At 51.1% G+C, this 11,797-nt stretch overlaps 2 protein-coding genes across 9 annotated transcripts in view; one reads left to right on the top strand and one right to left on the bottom strand.

The window, feature by feature from the left end:
• Positions 1-609: 609 nt before the first annotated feature.
• On the bottom strand, positions 610-9,805 carry DCAF11 (DDB1 and CUL4 associated factor 11). 5 transcript variants are annotated; one of them, XM_007986263.3, is made up of 15 exons: positions 9,698-9,805; positions 8,874-9,080; positions 7,556-7,683; positions 7,207-7,334; positions 6,867-6,931; positions 6,446-6,546; positions 6,067-6,213; positions 5,798-5,852; positions 5,387-5,455; positions 4,985-5,042; positions 4,705-4,890; positions 3,627-3,780; positions 3,101-3,253; positions 1,567-1,673; positions 610-1,468 (listed from the first exon to the last, which is right to left on the bottom strand). In XM_007986263.3, exons 2-15 carry the CDS (start codon positions 9,026-9,028, stop codon positions 1,334-1,336), a joined length of 1,641 nt encoding a protein of 546 aa, XP_007984454.3. In that variant the 5' UTR covers positions 9,029-9,080; positions 9,698-9,805; the 3' UTR covers positions 610-1,333. The 5 variants fall into 5 exon arrangements, with proteins under 5 accessions (XP_007984454.3, XP_037841353.2, XP_007984452.3 ...); XM_037985425.2 differs by having other exon boundaries at positions 7,556-7,628; positions 8,897-9,080; XM_007986261.3 differs by having other exon boundaries at positions 8,874-9,241; positions 9,330-9,698.
• NRL (neural retina leucine zipper) overlaps positions 9,793-11,797 on the top strand; it is a 38,683-nt gene continuing 36,678 nt past the window's right edge. For 2 of the 4 annotated variants that reach the window (XR_005235931.2, XR_012090921.1), the window contains exon 1: positions 9,793-9,900. The gene's annotated coding sequence lies outside the window, so the exon portion shown is untranslated. Of the gene's footprint in view, positions 9,901-10,143; positions 10,270-11,797 lie in introns of those variants that run through there. The other 2 variants (XM_007986277.3, XR_012090922.1) reach the window with 2 other exon arrangements.

Here is an 11,797-nt window from a genome sequence, read left to right as displayed (position 1 = left end):
AGGTGTGAGCCACCATGCCTAGCCTATTTATTCTTTTAAAACTGCCTATTTTGCCATGAAATAGGTACCCTTGCTGTGAAAGCCTGTGAACATCCCTGGATATGTGTACTGTCATTTAAAAACTGCCTTAGAGGGCATGAAATGTTGTCGGGGAAGATCTATTCAGAGCTGGGTGTGAGCTCTAGCCCTCTCCCTGACTATCGGTTTGCTCTGGGGTATGAGGTTGAGTGTGAGGTGCCCACTGGGGCCTGGCGTCAGGGCTGACTTGCTTCTCTCAGGCTCTGTGTTCATGGGCTACCTCTTCCAAAGACTGCACAGCTCCAGGCCCGGCCTCAGAGCAGAGGTGATGTGGTATTATTAGGCTCTAATGGAAAGTGTGCTCTCTCGATATCTACTTGCAGGGAAGCTTCTGAAATTGGTGAGGGAGCACCTGTTGCAAGGCTCAGTGAACAAATGGTTTTGGTATTTCCCTTTTTCATGGGGCACCAGAAGGGTATTTTCTCCTACACAGGATCGCATCTGAAGACTCTGTTGAAACTGTGTTTTCCCGAAGTGAGATGGAAGATCTCAGATAGGAAAGAGACAGTGAGAGAGAGACACACACTGAGCCAGGTTCCCACGCAGTTTATTGAGGGAGCCAAAGCCAGTGAGAGGACAAAGGAGTCCTACTTCAACCTACTTCCTTAAAGCTGTGTGCCTCCAGCATGAAGGGACCTTCTCAGAGGGCAGGACCTGCCCTATGAGGGGCCACACAGAGCCCTGTGGAGACTCCTACCTCTCATACCACAGCCCGTCCTACCCCAAAGACCCAGACATGAGAGCAGACATAATCCCCACCCCAGGAGGGTGCTGAGGAAACACCCTTACCCATGCCCCTCCCCTAGAGACCTCAGGAAGAAAGGCCAGGACACCTGTCCTGTGTTTGGCCAGTCGAATCCTCAACGTGAAGACCTGGGCAACAGGCCTGGTTGACAGGTCTGTTCAGATGTGGCCTCAGGCATCTACTCTAGAATCCAACCCCTAACATTCAAACATGATTAAAAACACCCAGGACACTTCTCTTGCTGGCAGAGGCCACACCCCAGATAATGGCAGTCCTGCCAAACTCTGGCCAGAGATAGGGACCCAGGCTGACTGGGTGTGAGCATGTAAGAAGACCACTCTGCCCCATGGGGAGGATCTTTCAGGGCTCAGCTGAGGCTCAGAGCCCGGGTTTCTGTTTCTCCCCATTCAATGCCAGTGATTCCTCCAAACATTCCCCACAAGGGAGAAAGGGAGGAGGAGGCAGAGAGCTTATCAAGAGGTTCACCCTGTATGGGGCTGGAGGTCGGATCTACTGGGGTGAGGAAAAGGCTGTAGAGGAGTGGGGCACTGGGGCAGGGGTGCTGGCACATTCCTCGGATTCTGGCATGTCATCCTGGAAGTACTCAGCCTGGCGGTATTGCCACAGACGCAGGTTCCCGTCCCACTGCAGGGCAGAGGGTGGCAAGTAGTCAGGAGGTGCTGCCCCCACCCCAAGTCCAAGCCCCAGACATGTGCCAGCACCCCCAACCCTTGCAACCTCACCGAACTGCTGACAATCTTCTCTTCAAAGGGGTGCCAACTGACATCACGCACACAGGCCTTGTGGTTCGTCAGCTTCTTCACAATGTGGCCACTGAGAAGGTCGTACACTGTCCAGGACAGGCAAGAGTGGAGAGGGACCACCACAAGACCTCTAAACTATCCCTCACCTCCCTGTGAGTAGCACCACTGACCTCTCAGGCAACCTCCCATGTTCCCATGGGAGCAAAGCCCACACGAGCAAACTGTGTTATTTCTGCTTCTATCCCTGTTCCTTTCCCTACCTTGGGTTGAGGGTATGGTTTGTGTGGGTGTCGGTATTTCTGGCCCTTAGCTAAATTTCATAGGGGCTACAGTTAAGAAAATGCAGTGGCTTTAAAGATTTTAGTAAGATATGGAAGGCACCACAAAAGTGAACACCAAGCTGTCTGGGGGAATGTGCACCTGCTGCACCTTGTCTGGACAGGGTGCATCTTTCTTTTGTTATGGGTCTGTGAGTGTCTCTCTGGGGATAGCACTGCCTTAGACTCCTTATATCTGCAGCTGTGCTTGTGTTTTTTTTCTTTTCTTTTCTCTTTTTTTTTTTTTTTTTTGAGACGGAGTCTCACTCTTACTGCCCAGGCTGGAGTGCAGTGGCACGATCTTGGCTCACTGCAACCTCTGCCTCCCAGGTTCAAGTGATTCTCCTGCCTCAGCCTCCCAAGTAGCTTGTGATTACTGGCGCCTGCCATCACCCCTGGCTAATTTTTGTATTTTTAATAGAGACAGGGCTTCATCATGTTGGCCAGGCTGGTCTCAAACCCCTAAGCTCAGGTGATCGCCTGCCTCAGCCTCACAAAGTGCTGGGATTACAGGTGTGAGTCACTGTGCCCAACCTTTTTTTTTTTGAGACAGTTTATCACTCTGTCACCCAGGCTGAAGTGCGGTGGCACAATCATGGCTCACTGCAGGCTCGACCTCCTGGGCTCAGGTGATTCTCCCACCCTAGCTTCCCAAGTAGCTGGGACTATAGGCCTGTGCCACCACGTGCAGCCATTTTTTGTAGAGAAGAGGTTTCTCCATGTTGCCCTGGCTGGTCTCAAACTCCTGGGCTCAAGCGATCTGCCCTCATTGGCTTCCCAAAGCACTGGAATTACAAGCATGAACTACTGCGCCCAGCTTATTTCTTTCTGTGCTTTTCTGCTTCAGCGATTGCATGTCCCTTTACTACTTGCTACCATCTTCCTGTGTCATTTTGTCTCTGTTCCCTCCTACCTTTCATCTGCAATCTCTTTCCCTGACTGGCTGAAAAACAGAACCAACTATATTTTTGGCAATCTATTATATTTACTGTGTAGAATTCTATGTTCCTTTTCTTAATTTAAAACACTGAAAAATAGAATGGTTTCTATTTCTCTGTTTAAGCCTCCAAGCTAAGTTAGATTTTACCCGTAGCTGTCACTGGGCTTTTTTAAGGTGGTCACTGGTCGTTATAGGTGGAACGGCAAGGAGTCATTCCTGCCCTTCCTGAGGCCCCTTGTTCTGACACAGTCCTTACCAACCACTTTGCCGGTGGAGCAGCCACTGTAGATGAACTGCTGGCCGGTGCTATGAATGGGGGAGAACCGGCAGCGGATGAGGGTGTGCAGCACTCCGTGGCCCCGGTAGGTCATCAAGGAGCTGTCCCCTGGGAGCTTCAGCTTCCGCCAGGCTGGGTAGGGATGCAGAGTAAGCCCTAGGTTAGGGAATCTGCTTTGGGATTGTTTCGTACCAGCAGTCCTGAGCAAGGATCGATGCCCAGAGACAAATGCCTTTCCAACCTTCAAGTGGTGGCTCTTTCTCCACCTAATAGGCAGTGGACAGTCTCCAATATGGCCCTGCTGGTTAATCATTATACTCAAATACTTCGGTATTGGTGGATTCTGAGTGACCCCCACCCAGGCCCCAATCCTAGGAACCTCTGGCCATTCCATCTGTGATTTAGCAAATAAAGAGTTAATGCCTGGTAAAGAGGGCTGAGGGGGAGATCCTCCAGGGCTCCAAGGCTACAGACAAATCCACTGTGCCTGCACCTCCATTCTCACCTTTTTTGGGCACTTGCTGCCAGCGATAGTCCCAGTTTTGCTGTGTGGCAGCCTGGCGTGAGGCTTCCATGCCTTCCCGGCTGGAAAAGCGTCGGATATCCCAGAGTTTGATGGTCTGGTCTTTAGAGTTGGAGATGAGATATCGAGCATCACCCTATGAATTCAAAGGTGGATAGTGAAGCATCAGAGCTTGCAAATGTCGGCGCCTGTCAGTCTAGTTCCTGTTCTCTAGTTGAGTGGAAGAACTCTGGCCTCTAGTTTTGCTTGCCTCTCTTCATCCAGGCGAACTCATTTTCAGTGTTCTGCCTCAGATCCTACCACTTGGCTAGGTTTTTCTTTCCTTGCCCAGGGTACTGGCTGGCTTTTCTATTCTAGCCTGAATCAGACTGTCTTTCATTTTTCCTTTTTTAATTTTTTTTTTGAGACGGAGTCTTGCTCTAGCGTCATCCACGCTGGAATGCAGTGGCGCGATCTCGGCTCACTGCAAGCTCCGCCTCCCAGGTTCATGCCATTCTCCTGCCTCAGCCTCTCAGGTAGATAGGACTATAGGCGCCCGCCACCATGCCCAGCTAATTTTTTTGTATTTTTAGTAGAGATGGGGTTTCACCGTGTTAGCCAGGATGGTCTCAGTCTCCTGACCTCGTAATCCACCCGCCTCAGCCTCCCAAAGTACTGGGATTACAGGCGTGAGCCACAGCGCTCAGCCTTAACTTTTTTTTTTTTTTTTTAAATAAATAGAGACGAGGTCTCGCTAGGTTTCACAGGCTGGTCCGGAACTCCTGAGCTCAAGTGATCCTTCCACCTTGGCCTCCCAAAGTGCTAGGATTACAGGTGTGAGCCACCATACCTGGCCGGTATTCAATTTTTCTTGTATGGAAAGCCCTGCCTTGCTCCTTGGGGACTGGTGAGTACAGATGGAATTCATGTTCCCTGGCTTGAGCCCCTTCCCTAAACTCCAACTCTTACAAACCTTGGTCAATAAGGAGCTTGTTAAATTCCCACACCAGTCCACTTTCATGCCCTCCTGGGCAACCAGAACCTTAGTGGCCTGGCTGTGCAGTCCTGCCTCCTGGCCCACCTTGCTGTCAATGAAGGTGATGCCATCCTGGTGTCCAGCCAGTGCACCCACAGGCTTGGGGTCATCCTCCCGCATGGTGCGTCGATCCCACACTTTGCAGATGGCATCGTCTCCCCCAGAGAACAGGATTTGGGAGCTTATATCAGCAAAGGCCACTGCATTCACGTCATCCTCATGGGACTCAATCTAGGCGAAAAGGAGGCCAGTATATAAGACCTCTTTCTAGGTCTTATAATAAGCCAAAGACCAGGAAACAGAGGCTCTCTCTCAGGAGCCATACCTGAAGGGTGCGCCGGTTCTGTTCTCGGTCAAAGACATACAGGCAGCCATCATTGGCCCTGAAAGGGAAGGGATAAAGGAGGGTCCTGGAGCCATGATCGAGAGGACCAATATGGTATATGCTCCAGAGAGTTCCACTGAGAAATCCTGCTCTGGGTCAAGTCCTTTGCTCTTTTTATATAGGAAGTCGGGGAAAAGTTAGCTGTGTTTCAAGGAGGCTTGACAACTCCCATCTTGTGCTGGGAAAATGGAGAGCAAGGGGTGAAGCAACCTGTAAATCCTGACCTTCGAGAAGGTCTGGTTGCTCTCTGCAGCTGCCAGTGCCATCTGTGTAACAGCAGAGCTCATCTCTGACAGAACCCCCATCTTGTTATTGAGGGAAACATACCCCATAAGCACTCACCCTCCTAGTACTTCTCGTCCATCTGAGGACACAGCAATGGAGAAGACAGCAAAGCGACGCTCATCTGGCCTGAAAGCAAAGAAGGAGCTGGGTTAAGCAGACTTCCCTTCAGCTTTTGTTAATCTACATAGAATCTGACAATGGTTGTAAGGCATATCCCCAGGAGAAAAAAGAAGTCTGGCTAACATGTACCACAATGCAGATCCTCAGTGAGAACCCAGAAATCATCCCACAAGCATCTATTTTACCCAGTCCTCTGGCTGACAAGATGGTGCTTCCCTCCCAGGAATGCACACAGACCCATCAGTATACTTTTTCCCCTAAGCAGAACTTCCAACTCAAGAGGTTTGCTCCTGAAGAGCTTCCCTTGAGAAGTTTCTGATGAGTCTGACCAGAAAGGGAAGCCAGTACCTGAGATCCAGGGCAGTGTGTGTATCTCCCTCACCATAGATATTGCAGATATGAACTAAGAGAAGCAAAAAAACAAGAATCTTTCAGGGATGGGGGAAGGAGAGTGGAAGTGAAGCTAGGGAAGAGGTCAAACAGAGGACAAGGGTACTGGAGCACTTTGGGAGTGATTTTCCCAGGACAAAGTGAGGGATCCTGGCTCAGAGGGGACAGGCACATGGAAACCTCAGGTCCCAGGCTGGAGAGTCAGTGGAAGCCTGGTGCATACTCACTGTAATCAGACCAGCTGGAGTAGAGGAAGTGGTTTCCATCGGGGGTGAAGGCCACATCCAAGACGCTCCAGCCTACATCGCGGGCCTTGATGCTCTTGAATTTACGGAAACGGCCATACCGGCAGTCATACAGTCGGATTGTCTGGTCTGTATAAGTAGAGATCAGGCAGAATTATGGAACACTTTCCTTGTAACTTTCCTAGATTAGACGTCTCCCATTCAGTGTACCTGTGGAGTCTTCCCTTTATCATGGGAAACATGCTCTGACTAAGCATCCTTAAGCCAGGTCTGAGCTCCCCATCTGTGGCTTTCTAGCCTCAGTCAGGGGGAACATTCCATGTCCCAGGAAAAGACAGTTTATAGGACCAGGGTCTGGTACCTTGGCAAGCAGACATGAATATTTGACCATCTTTGCTGTAGATGCCACAGAAAGCCTTCTGAGAGTAGCTATCAGTGAAGCCCAGGTCATTGGGCAAGAAGCTAGGGAAGGAGAGAGAAAGTGAGGGTAAGCGGTGCTCAGGATAAGGAGTATCCCAATTAGCAAAATCCTAACAAAGCTGGAATATCAGAACAGTCATTCTTCCCTTTTGGCTGTGAGTGCAATCCCGTCTTTCAATCATTCCACCATCCTCTAAATTTCTATAATTTTCTACACTTTTCCACTTTGCTTACTCTCAAAGTTTCAACCCCATTTAACCTAACCTTTAATCTCTGAGGCTCCTTTAACACCTACCCCTTCAAAGTTTAGGAGATAAGACCTATCTGGCCCTTAGAGTCTCTTCACCGAGCCCCATACTCACTGAGATATCACTCGAGACTGTTCTCCAAGGGAGAAGCTTCCCCGGTGGCAGAGGCCCCGTTCTCTCTAAATGGAAGGGATTGGGGAATATTGCTAGCAGAAATAGAGGGCCACTTCAGCCATATCAAACCCCCTCCTCCAAAGACATTGCTCTTGTTATAGAAACGGACACAACACATCGTAGTCTGTCCCATGGAACTCCAATGGGGGCTGGTTAACTCTCCAGCCCCAGCCCTTGAGGCTTCTTCCTTGGAAAGTTGACTTCCTTTTTCTCTGGGGCTGGCAGAGATTCTGGCTGCTTTGGCAGGCCTGCTGCCAGGCTGGGAGGTGGAGAGGCCTACCTGGTGCAACATTCGAGGAAAGCTGTGCTTCTGGGCGGCCCGCCTAAGCCCCAGCTGCCCTGTGGCCAGTTCCACTTGTGTCTTGATCTCATTGCATTCCAGCTCCCGGGTGTCAGGGGTAGCATCCACTGTGAGTACCAAGTAGAAGTTTCATCCTAGGTCTTCCAGCCTCAGAGGACAGTTAGCAGAACTGTACCCAAGCCCACCCCTGTGGCTGAATATACTGGGGCTGTAAGGACTCCTTATTCCTTAAATTATCGTACCTTCTTTCAATGTAACCTATCATTCAAAATATCACTAAAAGGTTTTCCAGTAAAAGTCTTCCAACATTAGGGACTTTTCCTCTTACCGGGTGGGTTGTATCGATCCCCAAGACGACCATCCCAAGCTCTGTCATTCTCTTCCTCTGAGTCCAAGAGGGCCTGAATGAATTGTAAATTTGCTGCACCTCCTCCCTGCACCAACCTCACTTGGCCTCTGTGGAGAGACCCCCATTATAAAGGAGGGGACTTCTTCCCCCAAACCAACCAAATTCAGAGTAAATGGCTATCTAGCTCTTAGACCACTTGGTACTCATTTTGAGGTTGGAGGCTGATTAGACCTTGGCTGCTATTTTTTGGTCTCCTATAAAACACAGTAGGAAAGTGAGTCTTACTCTTAAGCAAGAGTAAGACCAACATGCTGTGGACGTGACCTACTAAGTTGACCTCCCAGAGAGCTAAACATTCTAACTGCATTTCCTTAGAGCAAGAGCAAGACTAATACGCTGTGGACATGACCTACTAAGTTGACCTCTCAACGAGCTAAACATTCTCACAGCATTTCCTTCTGAGCCTCTGCCTGAGAAGTCCACCACAGAAGACAATATTCTAAGCTGGGTGCGGTGGTGTGTGTAACTGTAGTCTTAGCTAACTGGGAGGCAAAGGATTGTTTGAGCCCAGGAGTTGCAGGCTGTGGTGTGCACTGTGATCACACCTGTGAATAGACTGTTCTCCAGACTGGGGAACACAGTGAGCCCTGTCTATGTCTACTAAACACAACACAAAACACAAACAAAAAAGAATACAATATTCTGATGGCACCCCTAAGCTCATCTTCTCCTCAAAGAGCCATAAGCAAAGAAAGCAAGCCAGCTGCACTCTTTTCCAGTCAATTCCAGGTGGTCTCTCCCTTCAAGGCATTCTTTCCTCAAGAACAAGTCAGAGTTAGGGCAAATTAAACTTGTTTTTCAAGTAAATCGAAGTGACCTCATCGAAGTGGCCTCATATCACGTGTCAACTGACTAACCAAAAAGTTCAACACTCCCTTTCCATCTCTTCACCCCTTATATCACTGCTTTTCCACCAGGAACCTCCCCCTACCCTTTTTTTTTTTTCAAACTTACTTGGAAAATAGATTATATTTGTGTAGTCACAGAGAAAGGCTCCCCTGAATAGCCTCTCAAACACATGAGCAGGTCCTCTTGGTGACCCTCCCTAGGTAAGAACCACTCTTACTGGGTATGAAGCTGAGTGCCATGGGTGCCCAGCAGGCAAAGGCTGTTCCGCTCAAACAGAACAGCTGTCCTGAGTGAATCCTATTTCCTAACCTCTGTAATTTTCCTGCCTGGAGATGGGATCAAGGCACTGTGGTAGCACCTGGTAGGGTCACACCAGAGGGTAAGTTACCTGCGGAGGAGATAGGCCAGTACCTGGGCCAGATCCACATCTTCATCCTCTTCTTCCTCTTCCTCACTCCGACGCAGGCCAGCCCCTCTTCGGGACAAGCCCTCGGAGGGGTCTCCGGACCCGGATCCTGCACTGCTGCTGTTCCGTGATCCCATCTTCTGGTCACAGCATCCTTAGGTACTGTGCGAGGGCTCCGCCTGTCACCTCCTTGGGTTTGGTGAAAGCAAAGCGTGCTCTAGAAATACCAGGGTCTCCTGAGACGGGGTAGTAGCTATCTCTAGGAGGGTGACCCTTCCTCGGGGCTGAGATCCCTTTGCTTTAGCCTATGCCAACTACCAAGGCGTCGGTAACACAAACCTTCCCCAATCCTGTGAAGCAAAGAAAGCAAGAGTGAACCGTAGTGCGCTACCCTAGCTCACCAACTGAAGAAAGATTTGTTTTCTACACCAAACTCACCTATCGCAGTCTCTGGACAGGGGAGAGGGAGGGGTGTTGGGCGGTGTAGGATTCCCAGGTAACCTCTCTGACAGACCAATCGAAATCCCTCGCGGAAGAAAGCGCTTCACTAGCTTATCTCATCTAACCAATGAGAAGCCTTACGACTCAAAGACCCTCGGCACCCCCCCTTACCGACCAATCAGAGCGCCTCCTTACGAAAGCCGGCAGCAATAACAGCCAATGAAAATAGAATTTGGCCTAACACCCCTCCTTCCTTGCCTCACGCCCACGTGGTGCGCCGGGGGTGTGTACGCCAAGACGGGGAGGAAGCCGAGAAGCACCTCCCACTGAAGCCGGCGGTTACCGCCCCACGAGAGACCACCCACCAGCCAGGAGCGGTCGCAGGACCCGCAGCGGCGCGAGGCCTTGTTTACACCGACTGCAGCCACTGCGTTGGCCAACCGCTGCTCCGTCACGCGCCTGGCTCGTCACGCATCTCGCGGCTTCCCGGCCGGCGGGCTGCAAACGTCACACGACGGCCCCGCCCCCTTGGCCCGCCAACTGGACAGCGGAGCGCGATGATTGATAGGTAGGCGGGAGAATGCGCGAGGGGCCTGAGGGGAGGAGAAAGTGCTCACCCGAAAAGGGCTGTTAGCTCTTGTTGGGTAGGAGTAAGTGGGAACTGACAACTTCCTGGATCAGAGACAGCCGAACTAGACGTAATGGCTGAGAGGCGGGGCTTTAAAAAGAAACGATTGGTGGTTCGCTACCGAGAGGTATTTTAGCAAGGGATACAATTTACTGTCGGTCCCTAAAGATCATTTAGCATCGCACTTTTCAGACAGTGCCCAGGGGCCTCCTCTTTAAGCCCACTGCTTCCCCCGTCGAGCTGGAGCCGTTCTCCTGTCGCTGGCTGCGGCTCCAGTCGGTCCTGCCCGAAGGAGTGCCCGGCGTCCCAGTAGGCCTCCACACCGTCCTTCCGGGCTTAGCTTTTCGAAGCCTTGCTCTTGAGACGGCCTCCTTTTAGACTTCCCTTTATCCGCTCGGCAATTTTTTAAGACAATGCCTGGCCTTCTGCCGCGGTCTTTGCAGACGTTCCCTAATACACGCATCTTTCTCTCAAAGCTTTTCCGGTTCCGCTGTCCATTTAGACGCTCCCTTGGCCCTCCGGGATTTGCAGACCTTCCCTAGACCCTCTGTCCTCACAGTGCCTTTCCCTCCCCGGCCGTGAGTCCAGGGTGCGCGCGCGCCGCCTCCTGCCCCGTCCTGCCCCCTCTTGCGGGTTTATGAGTAACAAGCATGAGTCCAAGGCCGGGACTTGCCATATCTCTGAACCTCGGCCTGGCTGGGTGGGGAAGTGTGTGGGGTTGAATGACCTTGCTGTCTCCGGCTCAGAGGCCCAGGGTCCGAGCTGAACCTCAGTCCCCGCAGCCTGCACTCCCTTGGGAAAGCTGCGAACTTCCCTCCTCCCGCTCCTGAGGGCAGCGATGGGAGCGAGGGCTCGTGGCCCTCTTGGGCCCTCCTGGGGTCTCTCCCAGTGAGGGCGAGGGTTTGGCCAGCTTTCGGGCGACGTCTTCTAGTCTCCAGACCCGGAGGTCTGAGCTTGTCACCAGGGCTAGCTTTGATGGGCTCTGCGCTTAGAAGGGTCCTGAATGCTTAGTTTAATGTTCTACTGTTAACGGTCTTGAAATTATCAATAATTTCAAAGCAAGTGCCTGGCATTTTCAACTTGCACTGGACTCCACTGATTATGTAGGCGGTCTGTAGGCAGTATGCTGGGCGCCCATCCTCTATTGCCAGATTACTTACTATCTGTGCTTTAACGTTTATTGAGACTTTAAGATTCCGTGGTTTCTGGGTTATCCAGCCTGGAAAATCGGGATCGTTATTGATTGATTGATTTTACCTGCATTCTCTCAGAATGTTACGGAATCATTTTTTAAAACATTGGCCGGGCGCGGTGGCTCACCCCTGTAATCCCAGCACTTTGGGAGGCTGAGGCGGGTGGATCAACTGAGGTCAGGAGTTCGAGACCAGCCTGGCCAACACAGTGAAACCCTGTCACTACTTAAAAAAAAAAAGCCGGATGTGGTGGTGTGCGCCCGTAATCCCAGCTACTCGAGAGGCTGAGGCAGGAGAATCGCTTGATCCCGGGAGGCGGAGGTTGCAGTGAGCCGAGATCACGCCACTGCACTCCAGCCTGGGCTATAAAAGCGAAACTCAAACAAACAACAACAACAACAACAAAAAACCAACTAAACAAACAAAAAAACACCTACGTCTTTTCCGCCAGTTGATCTGTTGAAGAATCCTCCTCTAACAGCGTTTCGTGCTTAAGAACCCACAAGTGAGCCGGGTGCGGTGGCTCACGACTATAATTCCAGCACCATGGGAGGCCGAGGAGGAGGATCATTTGTGGCCAGGAGTTCAAGGCCAGCCTGGGCAACATAGTGAGACCCAGTCTACAAAAAGAAAAAAAATAGCCG

The sequence above is a fragment of the Chlorocebus sabaeus genome, chromosome 24 (genome assembly GCF_047675955.1).
Source record: "Chlorocebus sabaeus isolate Y175 chromosome 24, mChlSab1.0.hap1, whole genome shotgun sequence".
Classification (NCBI taxonomy): domain Eukaryota; kingdom Metazoa; phylum Chordata; class Mammalia; order Primates; family Cercopithecidae; genus Chlorocebus; species Chlorocebus sabaeus.
Note: the sequence above shows the minus strand (reverse complement) of the source record. Positions and strands in the feature narration are given on the sequence as shown.

Excerpts from the sequence above, each read along its gene's own strand:
- DCAF11 (XM_007986263.3), bottom strand. The coding sequence starts at position 9,028 with ATGGGATCACGGAACAGCAGCAGTGCAGGATCCGGGTCCGGAGACCCC. Across the intron at positions 5,043-5,386 it reads GGACGAGAAGTACTAGGAGG|GGCCAATGATGGCTGCCTGT; the intron begins GTGAGTGCTTAT and ends CTTCCCTTTCAG. Across the intron at positions 3,254-3,626 it reads GCAGCAAGTGCCCAAAAAAG|CCTGGCGGAAGCTGAAGCTC; the intron begins GTGAGAATGGAG and ends ATCCCTACCCAG.